We start from the raw sequence: 16,481 nt of genomic DNA on the forward strand, positions 1-16,481 counted from the left end.
TGTTCTTTGAGGCATGCCTGGTTGAGGGATCAGAATTTATCTGAGCATGTTAAAACAAGGATTTTGGATGCTCCTTTGCAGTCTGATGTGTTGTTTGGTTCCCCTGTGGAAGCAGTCTTGAAGAAAATGGAGGACAAGGCTAAGTCTATGCAGACTGTTAAAGATTTTTGCAAGTCCAGCCTCCAAGTTTAGTAGAAATTGGCCTACTAAGGGATGGACTTATCCTGCTTATGAGTCACAGTCTAGGGGTAGATCTAGGCGTGGTAGGGGCAGAGCTCAGAGCTCTTTCAGGCCTAGAACAGGGAGTTCTCCTGCACAATCTTCTGGTGAGGGCAGGGGCCAGTCCTTTCGTAAACAGGCCCAATGACTTGCCTTTTCAGCTGCCAGATCCTTCTTGCCTGGCAGCACCTTTGGGAGGAAGGTTGTCACTCTTCAAAGAAAATTGGAGTTTAATTACCCAAGACAGATGGGTATTGGATATCATTCACCAAGGTTACAGGTTTTATTTCCATACCTTGCCTCCTTTCAAAGGCATGCCAGACATTCCTCCTCAGCAAAGACTAGAGGCTCACAAGCAAATTTCTCTGCTCCAAATAGGGGCCATTCAGCCAGTTCCTGTGGCAGAAGTGGGCCTAGGATTTTATACTCGCCTGTTCCTAGTACCAAAAAAGGGGAACACGTGGGGACCAATTTTGGGTTTATCTATCCTCATCTCTTCTCTGGTCATTCCCACCTTGAAATTGTTCGCGTTTCAACAGCTTTTACCTCTGCTGGGCAAAGATCACTGGATGGTAACTTTGGATCTCAAGGAGGCTTACCTTCATGTTCCTATAAGACTAAGTTGCAGGAAGTATCTGCGTTTTCGAGCTGGAAATTCTCATTATCAGTTCTCTGCATTGCCCTTTGGCTTATCCACTGCGCCCAGAGTGTTCACAAAGGTTCTGGCTCCAGTGATAGCAATCTTCAGGCTAAGAGGAATTCAAATCTATCCTTATTTGGACGATTGCCTGATTCTGGCTCAAGAAAGGAAGAACTTCTACATCATTTGCATTATGTGATAGCAGTGCTAAGATGCCTGGGGTATTCTGTGAGCGAAATAAAGTCCAGTCTAGTACCCTCTCAGGACATGTGCTTTCTGGGTGTGAGACTGAATACAGCATCCCAGATGGCCTTTTGACCCCGGACAAACAAAAGAATCTTTCTCTTTACTTCCATCAACTATCTCATCAGTCCAGGCTGACTGCAAGGACAGTCCTTCAAGCCTTAGGGTTCATGGCATCTTGTATTCTGGTGCTTCCCAATGCCAAACTGCATATGAGGAAGCTGCAATGGTATCTCAAAAATGTATGGACACAGCACTGCCAAGATTTGGACACTGTCATTCAAATAATACCTTGCATTCAAAAGGAATTTTTGTGGTGGGCTCAGGAATGTCACCTAAACAAGGGACTCTCTGTGACCCGGCCAGAGGCGAGTCAGATTCTAACGACAGATGCCTCAGACAAAGCTTGGGGAGCTCATCTAAATGGAAAGTGGATACAAGACAAGTGGCCTGCCAGACTTCAACATCTACATATCAACATGAAGGAGATGTTAGCAGTCCAATTTGCATTAATAGCTTTCAAGGATTTACTTCTTCCAGGGCAGGTGTTGATTCTAACAGACAACACAACTGTCATGTGGTACATCAACAAGCAAGGGGGAACGCATTCTTATCCATTGTGCAGGCAAGCAATGCTTTTGTGGGCGACTGCTCTCAGTTTGCAGCTAACTCTTCAGGCAAGGTTTCTGCGGGAGCACAGAACTCCTTAGCAGATGTGTTGAGCAGGCAAATTATGGATCCCCACAGTGGAAACTGGATCTTCATGTATTTCAGAAATTGACAGTGTCATGGGGAACTCCAGACATAGATCTGTTCGCTTCTCCACTAAACCACCAGCTGCCAAAGTTTTGCACAAAGAGGTTTCATCCCACAGCTTGGAAAGTGGATGCTCTTTCATTCAGCTGGAACAATCTTCATGTGTATGCCTTTCCACCTCTGCCTCTCCTCCCAAAGGTACTTCTGAAGGTCAGACAAGCCAAGCCAAGGATGATTTTAATAGCTCCAGATTGGCCTCGACAGCACTGGTACCCATTACTGAGGAGTCTGGTACAGGAAGCCTCCATGGCCTTTGCCTTGATTCCACACCTGTTGTCTCAGGAGGACGGTCATTTACTCAATGTCAAGCTTCACTCTCTTCACCTAACAGCCTGGCATATTCTGTTTTAAAGACAGCAGGTCTCAACTTCCTCAACAAGTTTTAAATGTTATTTTGGAGGCCAGAAGACCTAGTACAAGGAAAGTGTATGCAGATAAATGGAAGAGATTTTTATTTTGGAGTGCAGCAAACAATTTGATGTTTCTAAGCCTAATTTGAGTGTGGCTCTTCAATATCTTACTGAGTTATTGGACAAAGGTTTGTCCTTCTCTTCCATTAAGATTCATGCTGCAGCAATTTCTGCTCACTATGACTGTGACCCACCATTGTTTTCTCATCCTTTGTTCAAGCAATTTCTTAGAGGGGCAAAGAATATAAGACCCCCGGAGAGCTCCTACTCCTGCTTGGGATCTCAATTTTGTGTTGGAGAAACTCACTCTACAACCTTTTGAGCCGGCAGCTACTGCTGACTTGAAATATTTATCATGGAAGACTGCTTTTTGTTGGCCATTACCTCTGCGAGAAGGGTTTCTGAATTACAGGCCCTTATGGCAGTTGAGCCTTTCTTAATTTTCCATAAGGATAGGGTATCTTTGCGTACTAATCCTTCCTTTATGCCTAAAGTGGTTTCTAGTGTGGCTTTAAACCAAACTATTCATTTGCCTACTTTTTATGCAGATCCTCAAACTAAAGGGGAAAAGATTTTGCACACTTTGGATATACACAGGCAGTTGCGATATTATTTGAACAGGACTAAAGGGTTCAGGCAGTCTCAGCAGTTGTTTGTTTCTTTTGCTTTGGGTTCTCAGGGCAAGCCTGTGTCAAAACAAACTATTTCTAAGTGGATTGGGTTTTGCATTGCTTTCTGTTATTCCCATCATGGCAAGGAGATTCCAGCTGGGATTAGGCCTCATTCCACTAGGGCTACTGCCACTTCAACAGCATTTCTAAGGGGTGGCAACTAAGGATATTTTGGAGGCAGCTACTTGGAGTTCAGTGCATACTTTCTCTAAGCATTATCACCTTCCTCTCTACTCTAAGTCTAGGGCTGGTTTTGCCACTGCTGTTTTGCAGGGCATTTTGGCAGTTCCTACTGCTTTATGATCTGCCAGCCTCCCTTATCTCTGGGTTGGGATTCTACCCAATTGTTAAGACTGCAGCAATGTGAGATGAAGAACATAGTACAGTTTTGTACCTACCATAAATGTAGATGTTCGAAGATCCACATTGCTGCAGTCCAATTACCTCCCTCCTTCCCTCTGTGTTAGGGGTGGTTGTGTGGTTTGGGTTATATTCTGGTAAATATTGTATATATTGTACATATTTAGTACAGGGTGGTTGGTTGTTTGGCTGTCTTTTGGTTTTGGCCTTATCTTTTAGGGTCTTCTGACATCTGGGGCAAGAAAAGACTGAGGATATGGCGTCGGTCATGCGCATTAGTACCCTGGCGTCCTGATGTCAGTCTAATGCGCCTGACCGGCGTCAGCCTAATACTTTGATATTCGGGCCGACTGGACAGCGGACTACCCTAGTGTAAGGACTGCAGCAATGTGGATCCTCGAACATCTACATTTATGGTAGGTACAAAACTGTACTTTTCAGTTGTTTGCCAGTGCTTCTGAAAGTAATGCGATTCACTTCAGGAACAGGGTGCTGTACACATTGTTGCCTTTTGATTTTTTTTCCTTTAATGTATACAACATCAGTTTAATTTGATTTCTTGTGAAAACAATTTTTAATCAAAAAACAGTGTGTTGTAACTTTAGTTTGCCTTTGATCTTTTTTGACTATACTTCTTTAACCAGTAATGCTCTGGTACAGTTCCAGAGCAAGCCATTTTGTCTTTGGATTGAATTCATAGCTTTATCTTACCATGTCTTACAAATGAACCAAGACACAAAATACTGCAATGCTTTGTTTGGTAGTGTAACTCGTACATTTTGGGTTGTGTACATAAAAGTAATGTCAGTAATTTGTTACAGAATGCCTTGTTTGCAGCTAATAGCTTACTGTTTCTTCCTGTTTCATTGTTGCAATTAATTACCAGTGAAAATTCTGATTTGGAATTGACAAATGGTGGTTGCCATTGAAACTCTTGCTAACCTAACTGCTATGTCTCGTGCATTGTTTGTGCGTCTGTGTGCATCTCCTTATAGTTTTACATTTATTACTTAATTGCAGTGCCGTTTAGTTGTAGGTTGCCAGTTTCTTGCTAGAATACAGACTGTTCAGAATACATTTGCTTTTGTAATGGACGTACACTATTCATTGTGACTAGATGACCAGCATGAGGAAGGTATTACCTTGTAAAATGGCTTGAAATGACGATGGGAAACTGACTGCACAACTGCTGATGCCAGTGATAGTGGTATTTAGTATACTTCTTCAGGTGGATGCCTTTGAAAAGCCTACTCATAAGTACTTCACTCAGTGGGACTTTACTTGGCCCCAGCTGGCACCAAGGGTTAGAGACTCTAGATTTGGTGTGCGGTTGTGTTTTGGGAGATGGTGAAAAGGGTTTGTTTGTTCTAATCTGTTGCATTTTATTTGCTCCACTTGATGTTCTTTGTGTTTCACTGTTGCAGTCAGTACATTTGGGTAATCTGCTGGCAGGTTACCCTCAATCGGCCTGAATTCCAAAGTCTTGGGTCCTGCGTCGGTTGCTGTCTCCTCTTCCATGACGTCGGGTCGTCAGGGGTATAAAATAAGAATAAGCAGCCAACACCATTTTCTTTAGTCTTTCTTGCCGCGTGGTGCCTGAAGCAGAAGCATTTCGCAAGTGCCGGTCGTCCGACTCCTGAAATATTCCAGTTTGAGTTTCAGAACCGAAGTCTTCACTAAAGCTAAGTACCCCGTTGGGGAAATTTTTTTCTTCCTCCGTACCGATGTCAGAAAAAGTTAATAATTGTATGACTTGTGGGAAGCAAATACCTCATAAGGATTTCCATTTATACTGTATTCCTTGCCTAGGCCCTGATCACAACGTGCCTGGCTTTCCATTTTGTGCTAGATTCAACCCACTCACTATTAAGCGTCAGTATATTTTTACCTCAAAGTATTTTGGAAACTGATTTAACTACCCAGAAATGTTGTCGGATAGCAATCTGACTACCGGAGTACATAAAAAAACGCAAAGAAAAGGACAGAGACAGACAGTCGAGGTCCAAAACCGACGACTAAACTTCTCCTAAGCCGGTCACCGGTTTGCCGGTACTCAGTGAGGCGCTTTCGCAGCCCCTGATGCCTGCTACTTTTGAGTTGCAGGCCCCTACCGAGACTCGTGTGGAATCCGGCACGCTGCATGATACTCAAAGTATTGGACTCACGGATGTATTTCCCTCGGATGGGTCCAGAGCCGCTGAGCAGGCACCGGCTTCTGAGGGTGTATTCAGGATTATATCAAACAGACAACAGCTGCAAAACCAAAGACAAAAGCAACTTCTAAAACTAAAAAACTGACGCATGAGCCACGTGCACAGGCCTCTATGCCTAAAAAACAGATGATCAAAATGGCTGAAGACTTTATTACCTTGATCAGGGGTTCCCATCCCCCTCCTGATAAGATGCCTAGGCAAGACACTTTTTATGAATCGTCAGATCAGGTTTCTATTTCTTCTGATTCCTCTACTGATCAGGAATTATCTATACCACCCTGTGAGGATTCTGATGCAAAGGAGTCTTTACCATCTGCATCACCTCCTGAGGATTATTCATTTGTAAACCTTGCATACTTTGAGGGAGCATTTTCACTGGGAGAGTCAAGATTTCTCAAAATCAAAAAAGAGGCTCGGGGATTTCCTCCTTCTCCTTCAGCACAGGCCTTTAGCTATACCCGCTGTTTTAGACATTGTGGATGATGTGTTTTCGGAGTCAAGCTTGACCCCTGACTCCTTACCTCCAGCTCCCAGCAAGCCTGACAGATATTACAGGGTTCCTGACTCTCACAAATTTTTATTTAGAAACCCTGCTGCTGATCCTGAAACTATTTCACAGGCTCCAAAGGGAGTTAAGGCCTCGGCAGCAAAAAAATCCTACCCCCTTTGACAGAGATTCAAGGGCATTGGATAGATTGGGAAAAAAGGTTTATACATCTGCAACCTTGGCAATTGGGGCCTTAAACTGCCAGTTTCATATGCTCAAGTATCAACAACATGTTATGGGATTGCTGAAAAAGAAAATGATGTTTTTTTTCTGAATATGCAGAAAATAAAGAATTGCAGGAATTATTGCATGCAGCTGAACAGGTTGGAAAGCATACTTTGCAATGTGGTTTTGATTCCTTAGGCCTCCTGCAGGGCCGCAGTTACTGGATTTGTGATTAGCAGGCATGCCTGGCTAAAAGATCAAAATTTGCCTGATCATGTTAAAGCTAAATTACTGGATGCACCTTTACAGCATGATACTCTGTTTGGTATTAAGGCAGAAGAGGTTTTAAAGAAAATGGAAGACAAAGCTAAGTCTATGCAAACTGTAAAAGACTTCTTACAAGTGCAGCCACCAAGATTCAGTGGACACTGGCCTACAAAAAATTGGTCCTTTCCTGTATCAGACAGAGCTCAAAGGGGCAAATCCAGACACCCTAACTGTTCCAGATACCAGGCACAAGATTCTTACAGGTCAAAGCAATGGGGCACTTCTACCTCCAAATCTGGAGGAGATAAAACGCAAACCTACAGAAAACCGTCCCAATGACTTCCCTCTGCCTTCACCAAGCACGTACCTTTTGGCAGCACCCTCAGGGGGAAAATTAGCATGTTTTGCTCAAAATTGCCAGTTAATAACCCAGGACAAGTGGGGTGCTAAACATAGTATCACAGGGATACAGATTCCACTTCCATACTCTGCCAATGACAAATGGTTGGCCGGATCTGCCAAAAAATTAATGGGCAGAGGCACAGAAACAGATTACGTCATTCATGGATATAGGGGCCATTCAGCCAGTACCAGAACAGGAAAAAGGACAAGGTTTTTATTCAAGACTGTTCTTGGTACCCAGAAAGTACAAGGCCTGGCGGCCAATACTGGATTTATCGATTTTGAACACATACCTGGACATTCCAAAATTCAAAATGCTGACTTTGCAGCAGCTCCTGCCCATGTTGGGCAAGAATGCTTGGCTGGTGACATTAGACCTAAAAGAGGCATACCTGCATGCCCAATAAGGTAATCGTACAGAAGATACCTCAGATTCAAGGCTGGCTTAATTCATTACCAATTCTCTCCACTGCCCTTTGGCTTATCTACTGCGCCCAGGGTCTTTACAAAGTGCCTGGCACCAGTAATTGCTTTTTGCAGACAAAGAAGTATACAGATATTTCCTTACTTGGACAACTGTCTCATTCAAGCAGAGAACAAGGACATTCTTCAACACCTGGCGTTTGTGAACAGGCTTCTAACATGCCTAGGGTACACAATTAACGAAAAGAAATCACAACTGGTACCCTCTCAAAAGATAACATTCCTGGGTGCAAGCTTGAATACAACTGCCCAGATGGCTTACCTCACACCAGACAAACAAAGGCAGCTGACTACTTACTTCAGACTGATGGCAACAAAAACCCAGTTATCTGCAAGACAAACTTTGCAGGCTTTGGGCTTCATGGCATCCTGCATCCTACTGATTCCATATGCAAGACTGAATATGAGGAAACTTCAATGGTACCTAAAACGTTTATGGAGGCAACATTGTCACAGTCTGGAAACAATGATACCTGTCATGCCCTGCCTAGAACAGGAGTTTCTATAGTGAGTAAAGGCATGTCACCAAAACATGGGACAGGCCTTCACTCTACCGCCTGCCAGCCAAACCTTAACAACAGATGCATCAGATTATGCGTGGGGAGCCCACATGGCGGAAAGATGCATTCAGGGCATATGGACTCCAAAACAAATGCATCTACATATCAACCAAAAAGAGATGCTAGCTGTTCAAAATGCCCTGACAGCCTTCAAGGACTTACTTCATCCAGTACAACTACTAATAAAGACGGACAACACCACGGTTATGTGGTATATAAACAAGCAGGGGGCACACACTCATACCCCCTTTGCAGATTAGCCATGGCACTGTGGGACACAGCTTTGACTTACCAGATACATCTTCAAGCTCAATTCCTGCCAGGAAAACAAAATGTTCTGGCAGACGATTTAAGCAGAAACCTTATGGACCCTCATGAGTGGAAACTAGATCCAGAAGTCTTCAGCATGATAACAAAGAAATGGGGGAGCCCAGACATAGATTTATTTGCCTCTCCTCAAAATTATCAATTGAAAAGATTCTGCACAAAGACTTATCACAGACAAGCATGGAAAGTGGACGCCCTATCCTTCATTTGGAAAAAACTATTAGTTTATGCCTTTCCTGCTCTGCCTCTTCTTCCCAAGGTCCTACTAAAAGTCAGACAAGAGAAACCAAAGATGATACTAATTGCCCCAGACTGGCCCCACCAATACTGGTACCCAATCCTAAGGAACTTGTCTCAATACCCAGCTTGGACCTTACCTCAAAGACCTCAACTACTGTCCCAGCAAAGCGATCAGATACTACACAATCAACTCCAGACACTCAACCTGGCAGCATGGCTGATCATGTAGGCATGCAAACAACACCTCTCAGTAAAGCTGTGATGGGTGTCATTTTGGAAGCTAGAAGGCCTAGTACTAGAAAATCTTATGCTGATAAATGGAAGAAATTGTGTGCTTGGAATCAAGCACAAGGAATTGATACAGCAGAACCAAATATTCCTCAGATATTGCAATACTTGACTGAGATGCTTGACAAAGGTCTATCTTTCTCGTCAATTAAAATCCATGCCCCTCTGCCATTTCGGCTCATTACAATACAGAGCCACCAATCTTTTCTCATCCTTTACTAAAGTAGTATCTTAGAGGAGACAAAAATTTAAGGACTCCTGGAAGATCACCATTACCTGCATGGGACCTCAATTATGTATTGGAAGAGCTCACCCTGTCTCCATTTGAACCAGCTGCTACCGCTGATATAAAGTTCTTATCATGGAAAACAGCTCTGCTACTAGCAATTACTTCAGCAAGAAGAGTCTCAGAGCTGCAGGCACTCATGGCTGTGGAGCCTTTTATCATATTTTACCCAGACAGGGTGTCACTGAGGACAAATCCTTCATTTATGCCTAAGGTGGTTTCCAGTGTGGCTCTTAACCAAACTATTCATCTGCCAACCTTTTATCCAACTCCGCAGAACAAGGGGGAGAGAATTCTGCATTCCTTGGACGTACACACACAGCTAAGATTCTACTTGAGCAGGACTAAAGCTCTAAGAAAAACTGAGCAATTACTAGTGTCATATGCTGCAGGATCAGAAGGAAAGGCTATTTCAAAGCAGACAGTTTCAAAGTGGATAAGCCACTGCATTCGTTTCTGCTACTTACACCATGGCAAACCTGTGCACAAGGGCATTAGGTCTCATTCCACCTGAGCTGCAGCTACTTCAGCAGCCTTTCTCAGAGGAGTACCAACCAAAGACATTCTAGAGGCTGCTACTCTGTTCACAACTTTACAAAGCATCATCATTTGCCTCTCTACTCTAAGTCCAGGGCAGGCTTTGCCACTGCAGTTCTGCAGGGCCTTTTAGCTGCACCTAATGCTGTTTAGCTCCAGCCTCCCATCCATAGCTTTGGGATTCTACCCAAATGTAATGACTGCAACAGTGAAACACGAAAAACATAGTACAGTTGTGTACACTTACCATAAATGTAGATGTTAGAGTATATTCACTGTTGCAGTCCAGGTTACCTCCCGCCATCCCCCTTTCATTCTGGAGTTTATCTTTCCTTCTCTGTCTTCTACAACCTACGTGGTGTATTTGCTTGTAGATGAAGGTAAAGTTTGTATTGATGCATGTATATATAGTTTTTATATATATATTTTTGCTACCTTTTTGGGGGCACCTGACATCTGGGGCAAGAAAAACTAAAGAAAATGGCATTGGCTGCTTGTTTTATACCCCTGACGACCAGACGTCATGGAAGAGGAGACAGCAACCGACGCAGGAGCCAAGACTTTGGAATTCAGGCCGACTGAGGGCAACCTGCCAGCAGATTACCCAAATGTAATGACTGCAACAGTGAATACACTCGAACATCTACATTTATGGTAAGTGTACACAACTGTACTTTTCCATGAGAGTTCTATTTTGGTGTCTGTGAAACTTATGAACTGTATTTCTTTGTAATTTTAACTGTAAATAACTTTCATTTTCAGAAAATCAACAGACGAATGCATTTCTCGAAAACAAAACACAGCAAGTTCAATGAGTCAGGACAACTTAGCGTCTTCTATTTCATTTCCTGCATATGGGGAGGAAGCATTTTGTTTTCAGTGAGTACATTTTCTTTTGGTATACTGGAATACAAGCTTACTGTAGCCTTAAAATAAAGTTTTGTTTGGACGTATGCTAGGATGTTGGCTGATTAAACCATTCAAGGTTGGCAACTATAAAGTTTGATTTCTGTCAGGAGTTTTTGCTCTGCATATTCTGGTGTCAAGAATGCCAAAGTTAAGTGCACAGTCCTTAGGGTCATAGAACTTTTGGGTAAGTATTTTTGTTGACTGAATGCATACCATTCTTTGGGATGGCTTCCCTGATGTGTTAATTTGGCACCTTATTACATTGCTTTTCACACAGCACAAACTATTTTTCCTTTCTTTTCAGGAAAAAAGGTTTCTTAAACATTACCTGCATGTAGTGTCACATGACAGGATTATTTACCCAGACTGACCACTTTAAATGAGTTTCAGTATAGAAATCACTGCTGTAAGAATTCTTTAAGGACAACTAGCAGAAGGCAGATGATGTGTTCTTGGCTTGACCTTTTGCAGCAGTTGAATGCCCCTGGGGATGTTCATCGTGTTTCACTGTTGCAGTTATTACACTTGGGTTATCCTGCTGGCAGGCGACCCGTAGTCGGCCCGAGTTAGCAAAGTCTTGGTCCGGCATTTTCTTCAGTCTTTCTTGCCACGCGGTGCCTGAAGCATAAGCAATTCGCAAGTGCCGGTCGGCCGACTATTGAGATTTTCAAAATTGAATTTCAGAACCGAAGTCTTCAGTAAAGCTAAGTATCCCGTTGGGGAAACTTTTTCTTGCTCCAGACCGATGTCAGTAAAAGTTAATAATTGTATTTCTTGTGGGAAGCAAATACCTCATAAGGACTTCCACTCTTACTGCATTCCTTGCCTAGGCTCTGACCACGACGTCACTAGTTGTCGATTTTGTGCTAGATTTAATAAACGCACTATTAAACGTCGGTTTGATTTTGCTTTACATTATTTTGGACGAAGATTTAATTACATAATGCCGTCTGAATAGCCGACGACCGGAATGTATAAAAAACACAAAGACAAAGAAAAGACAGGCATCCGAGGTCCAAAACCGACGACGAAGCCTCTTCTAGGCTAGTCGCCGGTGAGGCGCTTTCGCAGCCCCTGACGCCCGCTACCTCAGAGCCACAGGCCGCAACCGATAGCCACGTGGAGACACCAAGGCCTGTGGAAACTCAAGGTATTGGGCCTACGGAAAATATACCCTCAGATGGGTCTGGAGCCGCTGAGCAGGCACCGGCTTCTGAGGGTGTTTTCAGACCTTCACAGCTTACAATTAAAGCTACTACAGCAGCAAAGGCAAAGTCAAAAACACCATTAAAGACAAAGAAACAAGTGCAACATTCTCCAGAACAGTCATCCATGCCTAAGAAACAGATGCTTAAAATGGCCGAAGACCTTATTACTTTAATCAGGGGCTCCCATCCCCCTCCTGACAAAAGGCCTAGGCAAGACACTGATTATGATTCCTCTGATCAGGTTTCCATTTCTTCTGATTCTTCCTCTGACCAGGGCTATTCTCTCCCTCCCTATGAGGACTATGATGCTGAAGAGTCCATTCCTTTAGCCTCACCACCTGAAGATTACTCTTTTGGGGAAACATTGCACACCATGAGGGAACATTTCCATTGGGAGAGCCAGGATTGCTCAGAATCCAAGAAAAGGCTCAGAGATTTCCTTTTATTGCCTCAGCACAGGCCCCTGGCTATCCCCCCTGTGCTTGATATTGTAGATGATGTTTTTACTGAATCCAGTCTGTCTCCAGATTCTTTACCCCCTGCACCAGTAAAGCCAGACAGGTACTACAGGGTCCCTGACTCTCATAAATTTCTTTACAAAAACCCCGCTGCGGACCCAGAAACTATTTCTCACGGTCCAAAAGGGGTTAAAGCTTCCACTGCCAAAAATCCTATGCCCTCAGATAGGGATTCCAGAGCTCTGGATAGATGGGGGAAAAAGTTTACACTTCTGCTACTTTAACTGTAAGAGCTTTAAACTGTCAGTTTCACATGCTTAAAAATTTCAGCAGAATCTCATGTCATTGTTAAAGCAGAAAATGGTTACAAATACAGAAGGTCCTGATTGTAAAGAAATGCGGGATTTATTGCATGCAGTTGAAAAAGTGGGAAAGCATACTCTGCAATGTGGTTTTGATTCATTAGAGGCTTCTTGCAGAGCCGCAGTTACAGGCTCAGTTATTCGAAGTCATGCTTGGTTAAAAGAACAAAGATTACCTGACTATATTAAAATTAAATTATTGGATGCTCCACTACAGCATGATACTTTGGTGTTAAGGCAGAAGAGGTTTTAAAGAAAATGGAGGATAAAGCAAAGTCAATACAAACTGTGAAAGATTTCTTACAGGTTCAGCCACCTAGATTTAGCAGGAACTGGCCTTCAAAAAATTGGTCCTTTCCAGTGTCAGACAGGCCACAAAGAGGCAGATACAGATGCCCAAGAGGCAGATCTCAGTCCCAAGGCTCCTACAGACCTAAACAATGGGGGTTCTTCAGCCCCCAAAGGGGGAGACGACAAATCACAACCTTATAGAAAACAGTCACAATGACTTCCGTCTGCAAATGCCAAGCACTTACCAGTTGACAGCACCCCTAGGGGGAAAGCTAGCACTTTTCTCAAAAAATTGGCACATGATCACTCACGACCAATGGGTGTTGAATATAGTTTCTCAAGGATACAGATTCCACTTCCACACGCTTCCAAAACCAAAAGGTATGCCAAACCTGCCTCAAAACCAATGGGCAGAGGCACAAAGACAGATTGCAGCTCTTATGGATATGGGAGCTATTCAAAATGTTCCACAAGAAGAACAGGGCCAAGGATTTTACTCACAATTTTTTCTAGTACACAAGAAGGACAAAGCATGGAGATCAATACTGGACCTGTCAATCCTAAATACTTTCCTGGATGTTCCAAAATTCAACATGTTAACACTACAACAACTCTTGCCCATGCTGGGCAAAGAGGCTTGGCTAGTTACTTTGGATCTCAAGGAGGCATACCTGCACGTCCCAATCAGACAATCGTGCAGAAGATACCTCAGATTTTATAGCAGACTCAATGCATTACCAATTCTCTGCACTGCCCTTTGGCTTATCTACTGCGCCCAGGGTCTTCACAAAATGCCTGGCATCAGTAATTGCATTTTGCAGGCAAAAAGGAATTCAAATATATCCCTACTTGGACGACTGCCTTATTCAAGCAGAGAGCAAGGACATTCTTCTGAAGCACCTGGAGTTTGTAAAAAGATTACTAATTTGCCTAGGGTACACAGTAAACGAAAAGAAATCAAAACTAGTGCCCTCTCAAGAGATAATATTCCTGGGTGCAAGCGTGAATACAACTACGCAGATGTCTTATCTCACACCAGACAAACAAAGACAACTGATTCAGTACTTTCAAATGATGGCAACAAAGACCCAGCTCCCTGCAAGAAAAAATTCTGCAGGCCCTGGGTTTCATGGCATCTTGCATTCTACTAATTCCATATGCCAAACTGCATATGAGGAAACTACAATGGTATCTGAAAATTGTTTTGACTCAGCATTGTCACAGTCTAGAGACAATCATAACCTTGATTCCCTGCCTACAGCAAGAGTTTTGATGGTGGTCACAGGCCTGTCACCACAACAAGGGACAGCCTTTCACCTTACCTACAGCCAGGCAGACAATAACAACGGATGCATCGGATTACGCCTGGGGAGCACATATGGCAGGAAAATGTATTTAGGGCACGTGGCCCAAGGAACAACTGCATCTTCACATCAATCAGAAAGAGATGTTAGCTGTACAGAATGCCCTGACAGCCTTCAAGGGCCTAATACATCCAGGACAATTATTAATAAAGACGGACAATACCACAGTTATGTGGTTACATAAACAAGCAAGGGTGAACACATTCCTACCCCCTATGCAGACAAGCCATGACTTTGTGGAACACAGCACTGACTTACCAGGTACATCTGCAAGCTCAATTCCTGCCAGGAACAAAAAATACACTGGCAGACGAACTAAGCAGAAATCTCATGGATCCTCATGAATGGAAGCTAAATCCACAAGTGTTCAACATAACAAGGGAATGGGGGTGCCCAGACATAGATCGATTTGCCTCCCCTCACAATTACCAATTACATAAATTTTGCACAAGGACTTATCACTCTCAAACATGGAAAGTGGATGCTCTATCTTTCAACTGGAAAAATCTGACAGTCTATGCCTTCCCTCCGATGCCTCTTCTCACCAAGGTGCTTCTAAAAGTCAGACCAGAGAGGCCAAAAATGATCCTGATTGCACCAGACTGGCCACGCCAGCACTGGTACCCAATCCTAAAGATTTTGTCCCAAGGCCCGCCTTGGCCTCTACCTCAAATCCCTCATCTTCTGACACAGCAAAACAATCAGATTCTGCACAGTCAACTCAGAACCTTAAACCTGGCAGCATGGCAGATAATGTAGCCACTCAGACTGCACCTTTTTCTAAAGCTGTTATGGATGTAATTTTGGAAGCTAGGAGACCCAACACTAGGAAATCTTATGTGGAAAAATGGAAAAGATTCTGTCCTTGGAACCAGGCAGAGCTCGATCCACTGGTCCCTAATATGCCTCAGATTTTACAATACCTGACTGAGATGTTGGACAAAGGCCTATATTTTTCTTCTATTAAAATCCATGCCTCTGCCATTTCAGCTCATTACAATACGGATCCTCATATTTTTTCACATCTTCTACTATGACAGTACCTCAGAGGGGCAAAGAATATAAGACCCCCGAGGAGAGCACCAGTACCTACTTGGGACCTCAATTTTGTTTTAGAAAAACTAACACTGCCTCCTTTTGAACCAGCCAGCACAGCTGATTTAAAATTCTTGTCATGGAAAACTGCTCTGCTCCTAGCAATAACTTCAGCAAGAAGAGTTTCCGAGTTACAGGCATTGATGGCTATGGAACCTTTCCTCATTTTTCACCAGGGCAAGGTTTCTCTAAGGACAAACCCAACATTCATGCCAAAAGTGGTCTCCAGTGTGGCCTTAAACCAAACTATTCATTTGCCTACTTTCTACCCAAATCCCCAGAATAAAGGGGAAAGACTTCTGCACTCTTTGGATATTCACAGGCAGCTACGTTTTTACTTGGACAAAACAAAAGCTTTCAGAAAAACTGAACAACTGTTTGTAGCATACGCTGCAGGATCACAGGGAAAACCTATTACAAAGCAGACAGTCTCCAAATGGATAGGACACTGCATCCGCTTCTGTTATGCACAACATGGCAAATCTGTGCCTAAGGGCATTAGGCCTCATTCTACCAGAGCAGCAGCCACTTCAGCAGCTTTCCTCAGAGGGGTACCAACCAAAGACATATTAGAAGCTGCAACCCGGAGCTCAGTGCACACTTTTACCAAGCACTACCACCTACCTCTCTACTCCAAATCCAGAGCAGGCTTTGCCACTGCAGTTCTCCAGGGCTTGTTAGCCTCCCAAGTCCAATCTAGACCCAGCCACGATTCTACCCAAGTGTAATGACTGCAACAGTGAAACACGATGAACATAGTACAGTTGTGTACCTACCATAAATGTAGATGTTCGAGTGTATTCACTGTTGCAGTCCTGGTTACCCACCCACCATCCCCCTCTTTGCTGGGACTATTCTGTACTCAACTCTATGCAACCTATGTGGTGTATTTGCTTTTAGAAGAAGGAAATGTTTTTAGTGATATATGCATGGTTGTTTGGCATATTTTTATCTTTACAGCCTTCATATCTGGGGGCACCTGACATCTGGGGCAAGAAAAACTGAAGAAAATGGTGTCGGTTGCAGCTTTTATACCCCTGGCTCACTGACGTCAGGGAAGAGGCGACAGCAACCGACGCCGGACCAAGACTTTGGAACTCGGGCCGACTACGGGTCGCCT

The 16,481-nt window shown here is 43.5% G+C and overlaps 1 protein-coding gene across 1 annotated transcript in view; it reads left to right on the forward strand.

Moving 5' to 3' along the window:
* Window positions 1-16,481, forward strand: part of TRAM1 (translocation associated membrane protein 1) — a 641,016-nt gene that overhangs the window by 219,964 nt on the left and 404,571 nt on the right. The window contains exon 4 of the mRNA XM_044067154.1: window positions 10,437-10,553. Coding sequence (XP_043923089.1) covers window positions 10,437-10,553 — 117 coding nt within the window. The remainder of the gene's footprint in view (window positions 1-10,436; window positions 10,554-16,481) is intronic.

Source organism: Protopterus annectens, chromosome 3.part1 (genome assembly GCF_019279795.1).
Source record: "Protopterus annectens isolate FY-2018-M chromosome 3.part1, PAN1.0, whole genome shotgun sequence".
Taxonomy (NCBI): domain Eukaryota; kingdom Metazoa; phylum Chordata; order Ceratodontiformes; family Protopteridae; genus Protopterus; species Protopterus annectens.